The 16,463-nt window shown below is 40.5% G+C and overlaps 1 protein-coding gene across 1 annotated transcript; it reads left to right on the forward strand.

Moving 5' to 3' along the window:
* The first annotated feature begins 47 nt into the window (after positions 1 to 47).
* AHSA1 (activator of HSP90 ATPase activity 1) lies at positions 48 to 9,154 on the forward strand. Its single transcript, XM_063290172.1, has 9 exons — positions 48 to 228; positions 3,119 to 3,309; positions 3,522 to 3,604; positions 4,695 to 4,812; positions 5,526 to 5,614; positions 5,849 to 5,983; positions 6,458 to 6,559; positions 8,332 to 8,383; positions 8,739 to 9,154. The coding sequence occupies exons 1-9, from the start codon at positions 149 to 151 to the stop codon at positions 8,909 to 8,911; spliced, it is 1,023 nt and encodes a 340-aa protein (XP_063146242.1). The 5' UTR covers positions 48 to 148; the 3' UTR covers positions 8,912 to 9,154.
* The last annotated feature ends 7,309 nt before the right edge of the window (positions 9,155 to 16,463 follow it).

The raw sequence follows: 16,463 nt of genomic DNA on the forward strand, positions 1-16,463 counted from the left end.
GAGGGGGGACGGAAGGAACCTCTGCCGGTGACGGAAGTCAGGAGGCGGCGCGGTACCGGCGCTTCTAGTAGCTTCTAAGCGCGCGGAGGCAGTGCTCGGCTTCGACGAGAGCGGACGCGGCGGTGGCGGGGGCTGCTTCGGGGCGCCGATGGCCAAGTGGGGAGAAGGGGACCCGCGCTGGATCGTGGAGCAGCGCGCGGATGCCACCAACGTCAATAACTGGCACTGGTGGGTGAGAGAGGGAGGGCGCTGCGGGGCGGCCAGTGCGGATCCCCGCTTGCTCCCGGGAAGGGGCGTCTGCTTTCCGTCCCTGTCGCTGCTGCTGCTGCTGCAGCGCCGACCCCGGGGCCCAGGCGCTCCCCCTTCCCGGCGCCCTGGCGTCCCTTCTGCTTGCCCCGGCCACCTCGACCGGGGTTCCTCAGCATCCCTCGCTTCTTGGCGTTTTCTCCCCAGGGACCTTGGCCGGGATCCGCTGGGGCTCGCTCCCAAGGACGTGTGCGATTTGCGAGGATTGACAGTTACCCAGAAAAACGAGAAAGGGTGTGGGGGCGAGAAAACCACCTGGCCGGGGTACTTGCTTCTGTGCCTTTTCTTTTATTGCACTGAATTGCAGTATTTCTCTTGTCGAAAACAGGCTACTTTCTCAACAGTGTGGAAAGCTCTTTTAATAGCACTTACTCTCACAAGCCAGTAGGTTTTTCCTGGCATAGAAATAAATGCTGTTTTCAGATCTATCAAGCTGCTTTTAAATTCAGGGGAGCAGGGGCTAGTTGCGTCCAGCTATGTGTCTGTGTTGGCAGCTGAACTGGGCATAAGAATGCAGGCTGCACTAGGTCCATTTTGTCTGTCTCCAGGGCCCATATACTGCACAAACAGCAGCAAGGGTGAAGACACATTGTGGCAGAAATTTTAACAATTTTTAGATTATGCATATGCATGCAAAATGCCTTGTCAGGATTTTATCTTCATGTCATACGGTATTCTGATATGCATCGCCTTTTAAAATCATTTTAGGCTATTCTTTTGACATATTTGCACACTTACTAGCTATAAATATGATGTTATATGGATAGAGAAATATTATGTTCTCTGTGGTATTATATGAGTTTGATATTATCTAGGGAAAACAGTTTGAGGACAAGGAAAGAATGTATTTCATGTAGTAATATGAAATTAATTACAAAATGTAGAAAGTGACAAATTAACTCTGCTTGTGGAAGAAGCAGAAGGCCAGTTCATTAGGGGATAGGCACTGTGTGTCTTAGCATCTTAGGAAGTTTATGGATCTTTTTGTAAGAAAAGAATCTCCTTCCTAGATGATATTCATCTTGGTATAGTATTTTGTGGCGAGAAATTGCTGGGTTGTGTAAATCAAACTAATAATTTTACTGCAGATTAATCCATTGTTGATTAGACAATCTTCATAACTACACAGAACCTCTTTGTACAATTACAGTTACATTTTTTTTCTTTATAAAATTACAATTACAGTCTATGTGCCAGGTGTAGGTAACAAAGAAAAGCTGTTATCATACTATAGGTTTATCAAGAGATACTTCTGGAGACAGAATATTGAATTATCTGAATCTTGGATAAATTTTGATCTGGTGCAGGGAGGACATTCTTTTATTGCCCCCCACCAAAAGAAGATACATGAAAATTCTATAGATGCAGAATGGCTACCCATAGACCGGTTGGCCTTGCACATTGACTTTCATGACAGGGGTTCAGATTTTAACCTTTTCTAGTAAGCACCAAGCAAAACCTGACTGATCTTGGAAAAAGCTAGGCTATGTTTATACTTGAAGGGTAGACCACAAGGAAATCTCATGTGAATAGACTAAATCCCAGAAAAAGCCAATGGCAAACTCCTTCTCATTGTTGCCAAGGAAACAACATTGGACGTGTCCATGAGTCACTAGGAGTTAAGCTCAAGCAAAGTGAGACTTTGCGTTTACCTGCTCAAATGTCATCGTGATCCAAATAATGACTATACAAATTTGGCTTATTTAGCTCCTCTTACTAGTGGGAGAGCCTTAATCATGAAAGGTTTACTTATAACAATATGTGAACCAAGAGCTCTGGCTTATCCCCATCCTAGCAAGCAGGAGGCAGAAAGCTGTCGTGTGTTCTTGGCTTTCAGTTATTCCTTGTTTGGAAGACAAGTAGGTATCCTGGTTCACAGCATGCAATAAACAAACTTCAGAAGAAACTTCTGCAGTTTGTTTAATGTTCCTGCTAATAGGAGGAGCCAAATCTTTGAGCATTATGTACTGCAAAACAGAATCTTGGGAAAGCTCTTATTGTGACTTGCAGCACTTCCAGCATATAGTGAAAAATGAATTTTGAATATGTTGGCAGACTCAAATAATTTCATGACTATTGGCAAAGAACAAAATATGCAATGTTTTTAAGTGTTGCCATGCATTAGATTGCTTGGATAAAAATACTTTTTTTGCAATGTAAAAAGACTATTATGTTACACTATTTAGGCGCAGCAGTAGAATTACCACAACAGTGTAGGTCCCATGCAAGTAGGTGCTGGTTACATCTTGCCACTGGGATTTTCGGTCCAATTGGTTTACCTAGTCATGAACTGCAGACTGTAGTCCCTCTTTGGATACCTAGAAACATGACCACTACTGGCATATCATGAGGGAGCAGTGGTTATTTCTTGAGCTACAAGAATCCTTAAAAGAGAGCTTTATTTCTTGACCTAGGAAATTGCCAGTGAAGTTATACTGCAGGAGATGCTAAGAGGTACAGAGTCTTGTCCTGTATCTTTTGAACCTGATTGTCAGTTCAGTCCCAGGGAAGAAGAGTTTACTACTCTAGAACCATTGAGGGTTGGCTGCTGTTTTTCCATTTTTTCCTGCCCCGATATTAAGATAGGGAAGAAAGATGATGCAGGTGAACCTGCAGCTCAGTCTGCAGAGGTGACCAAGTTACAAACACTTGTTATAACTTCAGCTGAAATACACAACACTGCTTATTTAAGCAAATGCTACTTGAAAGGATATATGTAAAGCTCTGAGCATTAGATTTGATTATATATAAGCGTAAATACATGGTATGTGCTATTGCACTTTTTCATTTTAAGTTTTTTTTCCCCTCTTAGGACTGAAAGAGATGCGTCTAACTGGTCATCAGAGAAGCTGAAAACACTGTTTCTGGCTGTTAGAGTAGAGAATGCGGAGGGGACTTGTGAAGTGACAGAAGTAAGCAATTTAGATGGGGAAGCCTCCATCAACAACCGCAAAGGAAAACTGATTTTCTTCTATGAATGGAACATCAGGTTGGCTTGGAAAGGTGAGTTGCTGCTTTATTTTTATACAAGAAGACAAATATTGCCGAATACTAGATATTATCACAAATCAGAATCTCTGAAGTGTTTTCAAAGAAACACAAAGGGGATTGAAACATTTATTATACTTCCATTTCTAGAATGCCAAAATCTGTCAAAATTTGTTGGGAAAGTGAAATTGAACCAAGATTTTAATTTAAAATATTGCTGTTTATAGGTACCTCAAAAACAGGTGTAAAATATAAAGGACATGTGGAGATTCCCAATCTTTCAGATGAAAATGATATTGATGAAATTGAGGTAAGCATGTGATATTTCTCAGAGCTATTTCATTGGAAAGGAGTTGCAGATATGAATATTGTTGTTTTTGAAGGAGGATTGTGGTTCCCCTTCATTTCTCTGCTTGACTTTTCTACTTTTTTTTTTTTGAGTGTCATAAATTGAGAGGTGTGCAGAAAAAATGAAATAAATTTTGTTCTGGGCCAAGAACAAACCATTACATTCTGGAAGTTTTGCCAAACTGTTTTGGATTGGCCACAATCTGACAGAAACAAAACCTGAAAAGTTTAGATAAGGGTTTCTCAACCAGGGTTCCGTGGAACCCTAAGGTTCCGCAAGAGGTCACTAGGGGTTCCCTGGGAGATCACAATTTATTTAAAAAATTATTTCAAATTCAGGCAACTTCAAATTAAAGAGGTAAGTTTCATTATTTTTAGTTTAAGAACACTATAAATGAATATACACAGGCCTACATATGAAACAAACGTAATAATTTTGTAACTTCTGGCCTATATTTGAGCCTGAATGTGCAGGGGTGCCCTGAGACCTGAAAAATATTTCAAGGGCTCCTCCAGGGTAAAAAGTTGAGAAAGGCTGGTTTAGATTGTCCCAGGCTTCAGCTAAAACAACATCTGGAGGGATCCCAGAATGGTTGTACAGGGCAAGTCGGGGAAGGCTGATGTGGGTCACCTTTCTTGTCCCCTCAGCAACTCCCAGAATGACATATCACACCCCCAAAACTTTTGAGTGCTTTGATTTCTTACCCTCGGCTGCCACTATCAATATACTTGGCTTTTTCCTGTTCTTATTCCCTCTAACACACACAGATATGAACCACTGCCTGGAACGATGGCATTTCATACTCTGTCCAGAAAAAAAACTTCCAAAACACACAGTTTCAGTTTGGGCCCAGACCAACCTAATATGAGCAGTCATACGCACAGGGTGGTTCATGTATGGAATATTTTACACATCCCTGTTGCTTCTGATATTCAAAGGCATAAACTATTTTGATATTTTCTGAAGAAATTATTTTAAGAAGCAGTACAATAATGTGATAAAAGCAGACATGCTCTATTGAGACAATATTTTTTTTCCCTTCTATTCTTAGATCAATGTTAGTCTCGCAAAAGATGAACCAGATACAAACCTGCTACTCTTGATGAAGCAAGAAGGTGTAAAGCAGATCAGCAATGCTATGACAACTTATATCAGCACTCTTAAAACAGGTACAAATAGAGCCAAAAAGGAACAATAGAGGCTTTCTGCTGTTAGCTTTTAAATGGAGATAAAATGTACGTTCAGTATCCACATTTGCATGGGACAATCTCTGAAATATTGGAGGTTTGTCTGTGGTCCTATATGCCCTTTTTATATCTTGATTAGATTACTCTAACATGTGAGGATACCTGAAAGGACAAGAACAAAATGCCACTGTCAGATTGACATAGCATAGAAATTGTGAAATATGAGTCAGGATGCTTGCCTTGCAGTTTTCAAGACAGACATCAATTATTTGTGTTCAGTGTTGCTTGAAATCAAACAACAAAATTGGTGGTTTTCACTATAAATCTAGACAGATCAAGTTTGGAAACTGAGTTTCAGGTCTGGTCTTAGCATTCATTGATGCTATTGAGATGAGGAGAAGAATTGATATAGGAACAAAGTGGTGTTATATGTAAATCATAAGAGAATCTGAGGTTATGTTAATGGTCAGAGCATCCCTTGTAGCCTTCAGAAGCTGAAAAAGTAAAAATAATTGCAAGTGTGGCCTCTGAATATGGAAAGATTGCCTATCTCTGTCAGACATAGTCTAACAGTCCCGGTTGTTCTGCAGCTATTCTAAGTTGGCGTTCAGGAGGTGAGGCTTGTGCATACTTGTTTTTAACATCTTGTCACTTGTATAGCAGCTTTCTGAATGCCAGTTCTTAATATTTTTCAGAATTTACCCAAGGCATGATTTTGCCTACCGTAAATGGCGAACAGTCAGAGCCACAGCATCATCCTGTGCGTAAAGCAGACGAGCACAAGGTAGGCTTTAAGAGTATCCAGTTTGAAATAATATGTGTTTAGAAAGTCTGGACAGATTGTTTTATAGGGTATTTCTTGAATGCCACTCAAAAGGCGAAGATTTCTTTACATACTAAATAGTGTAGTATAAAGTTGTCCTAAGCTTTAAAGATTGGATTTAGGAATGTATGTATGTATGTATGTAGCCAGTGCAAAAGTGGCATTTTAATTGTGTGATGTGTGATCCTGTTTTAGGTTGCTGAACAGGATGCTGGCAATACTTCTGCATCTAAATCAGTAGGAGTTAAGATTCCTACCTGCAAGATAAATTTGAAGGATATTTTCCTGACGTCTCCAGAGGAGCTCTATAGAGTGTTCATTACCCAAGAGGTAGGTCAGTACAGGGCTCTTTACAGATATTCTGTGCTTTTTCTTGCCTAATGTATTTATATAGGCTTCTCAGTATGGTTTTGATAAGAAATGTGTCTTCAGCTTGTCTGCCGTCAATCTCCTTTTCCGGCCCTCTGGGGTATCCTGCTTACTGTTACAGTTAGGGAGCAGTGATCAACTTGTTATAGCTGAGGTGGCCTGAGCCTCCAGAACATTCCAAGGAAAAGAGCCGCTTTGTTTCCTCTTCTCAGCATTCTGTTGTCTCACAGCAACAGGTCCTGATTTCAAGCACATTCTTCTTGGAGATAAGCACCCTTTCCCTGATTGAAAATGCCATGAGAAATAAGAGGTGCTGCCGTTTCCTTCATCTGTGAAACTGCTCTACCCTTCTCCAAAATTACCTGTGAGAGATAGTAGATGAGCCCATACCTGGAAATTGGATAGTTAATAGACCCTTATGCTGCTTTTTTGTAGATGGTCCAAGCTTTCACTCACTCACCTGCTGTTGTGGAGGCTGACAAAGGAGGAAAATTCCAGCTGTTAAATGGGAGTGTCACTGGCGAGTTCACTGAACTAGTAAGTTCACTACTAATGATGGGTCCTTTGTATGTTGTTTGGAAGATGGACAGTCCCTTTCCTTTGGACAATGGTCTCTTTGACCATGTGATCTCACCAAGAGCATAAATTGTATGAATGTAGGCTAGCGCAGATATGTTAAATAATTAGTAGATCTTAATGGCAATAAAGCAACCCATATATTTGACAGCCTGCAAGAAGACTGTATGAGATAAGGTGAAAGCAAGGGCAGAGAAAAGAGGGCCAAGTGAGGAGAGAAATCAAAAGGATTTTACAGTCTATGAGAAATTTAATACATTCAGTTTCATGAGAGATAGGGGATCAAATTCCATTCAGTTTGATAAGAAACTGAGGGGTGAGTTCAGAGAAACACAAGGGAAGCACGGAATTTTGAGAAAAGATTAATGGAGCATACATACACGGAGTGGATTGAAAAATAAAAGTAGAAGGATGTGTCGTGAAGGCTTCCGGCCACAGCAAAGAAGGGGAAAAAATTCTTGGTAAAGCAAGCAAGCAAACAAAAACCAGCAAGAGATTTAAAAGATGAAACAATACATTCACACACAGATTTCACCCATGCTAAAAGGTAGTGCTTGAGCCCACTGAAGGGCACACTTAGCTTGGGAATCGTGAGCAAAGAGAGTGGTTTTCTTGGAAAGAAAGGGGTGAAAGGATTTCAGGTTGAGGAGGGAGAAAGAAGTACCTTTCTGGGCAGTGCTGGACTCCTTTGCTTGCTTGCTGTGGTATGGAGTTATACAGGAAGAGGCAGGATCCCAGGTGAATAGAGGAGTGTTTGGAAAGGGACATTGTGCTGGATTAAAGGGGGCAAGCCCGAGAGAAACCGAAGAAGTCAGCCTCCATTGAGAGAGAAAGAAAGAAGGTGGAAAAGAAATACAGGTGAAAAAAAATGGGGAAAGGGAAGGTGGCAGAAGTTAATAAGAGAACCAGGTGCCTTTTCTCCTGGCTTGAATAAAGAGTTGTGAAGAAGTTAATTGCCAGCTTGGCTTTTTGAAAGGACAAACCCAGAATTTATGGCTCGGAGGCATTCTGATGCAGATGTCTGCTGCTTAGTCTTTTCAGTCTTTGCCCACCCTTCGAGTTAGGTAGCTGTCACTTGCTTTAATACCATTTTATTCCCTCATGCTACCAGCTGAGCAGGGGGTTCTTTGCATTTCTTGAATAGAGCAGTGGGGCTGTGCAGACATTGGCAAATCAGGGGAGGAGGAGTGCAGTTTATGGGAGAAGGTAGCAACTGAAGGAGCAGCTTGTTTTGATCCTGTAAACCATGTTTACGTCTGAACCAGACTGTGTCTTTGGGAAAATAAACCATAGTACTTTTATAGGCATCAAAAATCCTGAAAACATTTGGGAACATGAGCAAAGAGGGAAAACTGTGTTTGTTTATCAAGATCTGTTGACTAGAGGGAGAGGTCATTGTCAAGGGAAGTTCAGTGGACTGCAGCAAGATTTAGATGCCTCTGAGTTCAATGAAGACAAAGCAGCATGAGCTTTCATTAAACGGTGCAAAGCAAGGGGTTTCAATTCTGGTGCAGCTTTTCTTTTCTGAGCAATCTGAGAGTGATGCTTTACCTTTTCTGAGGGAAGTGCTCTGTTTAGGTGTTACATGGCCCTAGCAATTAAACGCTTCATAGACACTTTATAGTAGGTGCAGATATTTGACTTTAACACTGGCTTTCCGATGAAATCTCTCCCCTTCTTTTGGGTATTCACATGAAAATTTCCTTGGTAGATAAATTCTCTTTCTTTTCTAGGTTTCTGCAAAGCAGATTGCTATGAAATGGAGATTTAAGTCCTGGCCAGAGGGTAAGTTATTTGGCTGTAAATATCACAGCAAAAGATGTCTAAGTGGAAATGGTAGCATGCAGATAAAGCTATCCTGAATGTGACATAGCAAAAAAAGTGCAAGCCTCACAGGCCTTGGCTTTGTAAATGCCCTGTTCCTTGGTTGAGAGATTCCTGTACCAGCTGCAGCCGGTAATCTCTCTCATCATCATTAAATATTGACTGCTCTAAGGTCTAAGCGTTTCACACGTTTTGTTAGGTGTTTTTCTGGAGAAAGACTTCAACACGTGTCACCAAATCAGTGTGTGGTTAGTTTTCCTGTACTTCCCAAGATGATGCTACATGACTGATTGTGGAACTTGTTTGGCTCCCTTAGGACACTTCGCAACGATCGTACTGGCCTTTGCTGACAAGGGTGGTGAAACAGAAGTCTGCCTAGAAGGGAAGGGCATCCCAGCCAGTGAAGAAGAGAGAACAAAAGAGGGCTGGCAACGTTACTACTTTGAGGGCATTAAACAGACGTTTGGCTATGGAGCCCATTTGTTTTAACGCTGGCTACTGCGGAGTCTCTGCCCAAAGATTCTGCCATGTGAACTGATTTGCTTCTTGTCTGTTCCTTTCTTACCCTCTATTTCACTATTGTGAGAAGCAGGATGGCCCTGAAGGCCACCGAACAGCACCAATTCCAACCCTTCCCTGCCTGTGCAGGTCTCCTACTTCATGGGTTTCAAAGGTGGATTCTCATAAATGTACATATATCTGTATTGCTAAATAAACATAACTTAAAGAAGAGGTACCAGCTCTCTTATCTGAGCAGAGAGATCAAAGCGCTTTTAAGCGAAGAGCAGAAGAGTTCAGACTTTTCATGGATAGAGAGGATCTTAGTTCAGAAGGTATCTGAAACTTGTGGGGATTTAACTAACGGGAACAGAAGCATTATGTTTAAGATCCATCATAGTGTAAGGACATCTTTTTACTTTTCAAAAATTGCTGCACCACTATGAGCAGAGGAGTTAATGGCAAGAGTATTCTAAATTATTCTGTTGTTGAAATTTCATGCCTAGTAATTGATGTGCTGTCACAACCACAGCGGCCTATTCTCTCAGAGTGGGCATTGGTAACAGAAAACTGCACTACCCAAGAAAATTCCATAGAGCACCCTCAAAAGTTAGTGGAATGAATGTGCACAATAGCACTCTTAAGTTCATTGAAATCCAGAACAATGACTGTATAAAACAGAAGAGAGCACATCTGCGTAAAACCAGCATTCATTTGTAAAGTTTGATACCTTGAATCTTTAGCTTTGGGAGTACAATTTTATTCTAAGAAGAGACTTTCTTGGAGGCAAATTTGATTATCTTTGTTCAAAATATATTTCAACGTTACTACTGAGACTAATAAACAGTTTATAACACATTTAAGTATACCTACAGATCTAAGGTTTTTTCAGAATAGGAAATTTGAGTTCTTGCTTGCACTCTAACCTGAATGTATTTGGGTCTAGGAGGCAATTGTACATTTAGAATTTGTTTTTAAAAGTTGTCCTTGTTCGCTTCACTTATTAGTTTCTTTTGGTGAGAAATTAGAAGGGAAAAAAGATAAAATGAGCAGCAGTATTATACTGCTTGTTATGTAAGCAAGCGTCTGGACTAACTTTTTTATTTGGTCTTTCTTTGAATGTCTCTTTCTGTGGCAGTCATGTCTCAAGAAAATGCAAACTTAGCCTTTCTTTTAATGTAATTTGTTTACTTGTGAGTCATGTTTGATCCTAAATTCAAGAAGAAATGTATACAATGACTTTTACAATCCAATGCAGCCAAACTCTGATAAGGAAAGTATGCGTCATTTAGAAGTAAGTTGTTGCTTCTGAATTCTCGTGCAACACATCTTGTTACTCTAAGGTACCTCAGTGTTTCTTCATTAATCTTTCTGTTTTGACATTGAAAATGGTGGTTTGATTTTTATAAAGTGTTGGCCCTGATGGAAAGCCGCAATTGGCCTCAAGCAGTTAGGTTTTCAGATGCCCACATGATGGCAGCATGGCCTAATATATCAGAGTTTGAGTTTATAATGTGTGTTTAATGCTGCCAGCTTCCTGAAACAGCTGCAGTAGGTCTAGGTTTGCTTATGCTGATACATTTTGGCAGAACAAATCAGCATTGTAGAAGTTTAAAATCAGTATCTGGAAAAACAATTTGCAGCCATTAGGTAGACACCTCATCCCTGCTTCTGCTTCTGACTGATAACACTTCCCAGATGTAAATCCTATGCATGTGAATAATATGACAGATGGCTTTGTGAGATGTACATAATTACTGCAGTGGGTTCCTATTAAGACTCTTGTAATTAAAGTCTCATTGCTGAGACTGCAGTGTCTCTAAACCCAGTTCTATGAAGTACGTTTAACAGGAAAAGTAGTTTGAGGTTTTCCCAGAGTGTATTAAGACATATACTGCGTTAATTTTTGTTCCAGGCTTTGGAGGTGGGGGTGGGGATTTTACACCTCAAAGTCAAACTAATGTGTATGTCCCAAAGCTGGCAATTGCTGAGAAAGTAAATTTTTTGTTGGAAAGAAAGAATTTGACTTTGTAATGTAAACACCCAGAACAAGGATGGATGATCTGGATTATATGGGAGAGATGTTATGAAAAATCAAGGAGAAATGTATTGTCTCTCATACTTGCTTAAAATGAGCAAGACTTATTCATGCATGTACACACATTTGAAGTATTAATATGGAATGGCAAGAGATTCTGCAATCAGTTTGACCCTTGTCCTGTATATAACCACTGGCCTAGACTATTAAAGGAACTACGATATCAGAGAAGCAGCAAATGAAAATGGTTCTCTTAATAGAGTTCTCAAACTTCATAATGCTACCTCCTAAAATGATACAGGGATTTGTGCAAATCTCAGTTAAACTAATTATTGCATTGCAGCTAAATTTGGGTAAGAAATACCCGATTAAATTATACATAATTTTCATTGTATTTTTGCTTTTATCTACATCACTTTACTGCCAGATTGGTCATCAATTTTCCTCTTACCGTTCAACAAAATCTTTTCCATTTTGAAGGGCTAGAAATTTAAAATAATAGATTAAAATACTGAAGTCCACTAGTGCATATACTTCTACAATCCCCCGCCCCAGCGTTGCTGGAATTGGTGGGGTTTTTTGCCCGTGGGTTTAGCCATCTCTAAACTCACTCTAGGCTGCTCCTTGCCTTGCCTTTGTGAGCCCACTGTGGGCTTGCGCAGGCATAGTTGGAGTGCAGTCAATACTCAGTCCAAGCTTTGCTTCCTGCTTTGCTTGATCAGCTTTAAAAATGTTTTGCAACCCCTGGGGAGTTGCTGCTCAGAGTTTGAGAAGTCTGTCTTGAGTTTCTGACTGCAGAGGTTTTGCTGAATTTGGGGACAAAGGCCTATCTTGGTGGAATAATATAGAAAAGCTAACAGCCTGCAAGCAGGCAGTAAATAAAGTGCCCTAGAAACCCATCCTGTCACTTGAGAATAGTTTTAAGCCATTTTATTTCTGTATAGCCAATGAGGCACCCTGTGGGATCATGAAGCAAATGCTGAGGCGTGCTGTATTTGTAGATAAGCAGAAACTACGAAGAAAGCCTTTTTTCCCAGGTAGCCTTCCCACTTATCGGGGGGTGATCCCCCTCTGGAGAAGGTGCGGTAGCATGTATTGCCCTGGCAACTCAACTAATCCTACCTGTTACTTGGCCAATTTGCAGCTTCTAGGAGGAATGTAGCTGTCAAATTAGATGTTAAATTCTTGAAAATGCCAGAAAGTGTTTGGATTTTCTTTACTCAAAAACTCTGAGAGAAAGGCACAGGTTGGGGTGGGGGGAATCTGAGGTCTGTCTTAGGAGAACAACTTCCAAGCCCAGGAAATTAGTTCTTCTGTTCTGAATACAGCAGGTGCTACCTTTTCCATTCTGGCTTTCTAAAGATGAATGAGCAGGAGGACAGAAAATGGAACCCGCGAGTCTCCTCAATCCACAATGGCGTTTTGGAGTCATCTGCCATTGAGCTGATTTACCAGACAAAATTAGGAGCAGATGAATCAACAAGGAAAGGTTCCTTAATCCACAATGATACTACTGCAGCTGTAATGTGCTCCACAAAAACAACTATAGCCTTTGTACAATGCTACCATTATGGCTTATTCAGCAAACCCCAGTGTGATGTGTGAACCCTGCCATTGCCTTTTCTGTAGTAACAATTTGTTACTATCAATTTGCCTTTTAACCATTTACTCACAATCTCCCTGATCTTCAACTTTATTCATGTGTACTGTAGTAGCTTTGCTTTCACAAGAGCTGTATCAAATTCCTGAGGCAGAAATACAGATGGCAACACTGCATTTCTTTATTGCTACCCTGATACCTCGATTTGAGTGTTTATTTATTTTTCAAATTTCTATCACCGCCCATCTCTCCCAAAAAGGGGACTCTGGGCAGTTGACTAATAATTTATTTTGGATTTATGTTTTGCACAAATGACATAATAAGGGCAAGACTGCTATAGGAACTATAACAGAGGGGGATGGGGGACAGCTATAAAACTTGGAGCTTTCCACGATCAGCTAGAGAGAAACTAACAGTGTGGAAAAGGTCCCATTACAGCCTTTCTACAAAGACTTTCAGCTATATAATGTAAATCAACTGAATACCATTACTCCATACTCTCCAGAGGCAGCTCTTTAAGAAGCGCCTGGTTTATGGACAAGGTTTGAGTTTCTTTTTGGGTCTGTCATCAAACTTTTCAGTAGCACCCTGTTGTTTAAATACACACCCTCTCCCAAGCAGCTGGATCTTGCTTTGTAGCCTTACAGAGAACTTTGAAATCTGATGCTGGCTACGTTTAGATGCTGGCTCACACTGTTCACTTGGTCCCAATGGGGAGTGCTTTGCATTCTTAGTTGAAGGCGCCCCATGGGGCTGACCTACCCTCATTGACAGACTAAGCTTGGCTCAGCTTCAAATGCTTGTCTCTGTGCACGGCTGCAGTCCAGCTGTGAGAGTAACCTGTTTGAAGACAAACTGGCGAGGAGTGTGGCTTTCATGCAAGCCTGCAGCAAAAGGCCAGCTGGATTCCTGTAGCAAAACAAATGACTTTCCTAATACAAACTGTTTCCAGCTAGTAAAAGCCATTGGCAATGGTCCATACATGCACACAGACATCTATATTTCTGTTATTGGCTTCTTGGGATATCATAACCATAAAATGTGCTAAGAAGAGGGACTGTATGCATCTCTGATGGTGGATATTATAAAGATAGAATTCAGAGGCTTGCTGTTGTCCAACACAATGGTAGACAGTAGACTGACAGGGAATGCTAGTTGATGGTAACAGTATCATGAACTCTATAAATTATAGAACTGGGATGGGAAACTCTAGGCCATATGAATACTCCTAGTATGATTCTTGGGCACCCTGAAGCCCCCCAACATTATTTAAGAAGGAATGAAAATTTCACCCTTGTCACAATTCCTCCAGCCTTTAATCTCTTCCCTCCACAAAGTATTTAAAAAGTACCATTTCTAGTTGTCCATCATTATGCCAGAGAATCAGTTTCCAATCTAAAATTTACAAAGGTTCTTCACTTTCAAGTGCAGAATAACTGAGGCAGAAGCATACAGTGTGCAACAATAGAGTTTATTTATAAAAGAAGAACTTGAAATCTTCTTCCCTTTTGGCATTTCTTACATATACTGTATCCTCTGAGAGCAAAGTCCTGTTCCTGAGTATCTCCATTCCTTAAAGCATCAAGTATTACAAACAAAACAAATACTATACAAAAGAGAGTCTGGGAACAGACTGCCCCATATCTTCATTCCATTGAACTGGAGTGGAGAATAAGATGCCTTTCTGCAGTTATTGGATTATGACTCCTAGCAACTCAGATGGGGATTATAATCCAGTAAACAGGGATTGTGGGTGGTTGTAATTCAGAAGGATCTTGAGGGCCACTGATTCCTCATCCTACCATTGAGGGACTATATCTAAAACACTCACTTCTCTTTGGAAGAACAAAAAAAAAAAAATGTTTTTTTAAGAACAGCTCAGAAAAAAAGGACTGATTTCTAGCCAAGCTAGAACAAACACCCAGAAGCTTTAATTATTGAAAGGAAACATTGAGGTGTCCTTTTACTTTGAGGGTCATTCATTAAAATTACAATTAAAATGCAGACAAGAGAGAAACGGTAGCATATTCTGGATTCTTAATGACTAAGATCAATAAGATTCAGTTCCTTAAACATGCATTTGGCAATGTATTGTACCTTTCAAAATCAACTGAATGACCAAGCAATGTTACAACCAAATAATGTTGATCACAAACACATATAATTTGAAATAAAGTGCTTTTATTTATAGTCAGATAAAGGAGATCTTTAAATAATAGCTCTAAAATGCTATTACATCTTTATTCAAAAGTATACTGGAATAACCAATAAAATTATGAGGAAGGAACAATATACAATACTTTAAAAAATTGCTTAAATAGAAATGCACAGTATCTTAATTACCTGGTATAAAAATAAACTTCATCCCTTATCATTTTCTTGATCAAATGAAATTGTAAAGCTTCCCAGGAGTATAAGGTGCTTGTAATAACAGCAACATTGGATACACTAGAAGTAGATACCCCCAACTCCTTCCAGGCATTTATGATTCACAGATTCCCACCCTTGTTGACAAGTTATGAATTTCCTCATTGGACCTGGAGCCCCAGAACAACCCTGTGATTCTTTGCCTGACAGGCAAGCACTGTTGGTGATGGATCTTTATCTCATGATGTGATACTGAGTTTCAGCAAGCAAATGGCCCCATTAATTTAAAGGGTATAAATAACGTCCTTGGAAAAATCAAAACTAGGAACAAAGGTCTGACCAAGAAAAAGGGAAGTTAAGAATAATAATAAAACATATAGGAAGAGCCATGTTTGCTCAGGCCAAGCCCTAAAAATATTCTGCCTGGATGTAGTAAACAGCAATCAGGAATAGACCCCACTGGTAGCCTAAAACTCTATAAATTCATCTAATCCTCTTGTAATACCCCATAACCTGGCAGCCATCACCTATAGAAGAACAGTAGATCCTGTAGTTTAAATATAGGCCTAACACCTAACCATGAGCACCAACTGTGATATACCCGCTTGCACCTAAGATGCCCTGGCAATTTATCTTGTTTTCGGTGCATGAATGACATAGTCCTTAGATGTAGCAGTGGTGGCGTTTCTCTTCTGAGGCACTCAGTGACCACTGCAAGGTGTGTCAAATCTCTTACTTTTTGGCACCCATTGTATCAGAGGTGAAGTCAGATGATAAGTAGCAGAGAGGATTAGTGTCACATTGCCCATTCCAGGCTGCTGGGAGCATGCCTCCCTACTGCCTCTCTCTAGTCAGCCTTGTCTATTGCCATTCTGCTCTTACCTCCCTAAAGAGCTGGATACAAAGGGTGAAATTTAAGAAAAAAACCTACTTGCCAGTACATTTTCAAACAGCATGAAACAGGATAACAGTGAAATCTCTTGGTAAAGCAGGCTGAAATAGCACTGAAATTATGACCAATTCTTCCCTACCCTGCCCTATTTGCCTACAGAACTAGAGCCAGGAAGAATCTGGAGGTAAACATTTGTTGCCCATAGGAAGAAAGGAAAGGGGGAGAATTCCTAAGGAAAAGTGCTGCTTGTGAGTCAGTTCCTTAGGTTTTTAATGTTTTCCATTCAGCTTATGTTACAAGAAAATAGTGTGACGAAGGAGGAGAAGGAAGAACAAGCCTACAGATGATGGATAGAATCCTGTAGCCAGACCCCTCACCCTTCTTGCTGCAACACTATGATTAGAGGATGTTTTTCTGCTGGCTGAGTCATGCAGAAGAGGCAGGCCGAGGAATCAACCAATGGCTTTGTCTCAACAGAAGCCGTCAAGGCAGGATGGAGATCAGCCCTATTGGGCTAATGTGTTTCTGCTGCCTCAAAGATGGGTAGAGGGAACTAACTCAGCAGTGGGGAAAGGCCCTATGTGTTATGGAAAGAAGTTCTAAAGGAAGACCAGAGCAGTGGATGAGAGAACATCCACACAGAACA

This window comes from Candoia aspera, chromosome 1 (assembly GCF_035149785.1).
Source record: "Candoia aspera isolate rCanAsp1 chromosome 1, rCanAsp1.hap2, whole genome shotgun sequence".
NCBI classification, from domain to species: domain Eukaryota; kingdom Metazoa; phylum Chordata; class Lepidosauria; order Squamata; family Boidae; genus Candoia; species Candoia aspera.

Bases quoted from the DNA above. Each gene is read 5' to 3' on its own strand.
- AHSA1 (XM_063290172.1), top strand. From the start codon at position 149: ATGGCCAAGTGGGGAGAAGGGGACCCGCGCTGGATCGTGGAGCAGCGC. The intron at 3,310-3,521 runs GTGAGTTGCTGC...TGCTGTTTATAG, and splicing joins CATCAGGTTGGCTTGGAAAG to GTACCTCAAAAACAGGTGTA. The intron at 5,984-6,457 runs GTAGGTCAGTAC...GCTTTTTTGTAG, and splicing joins GAGTGTTCATTACCCAAGAG to ATGGTCCAAGCTTTCACTCA.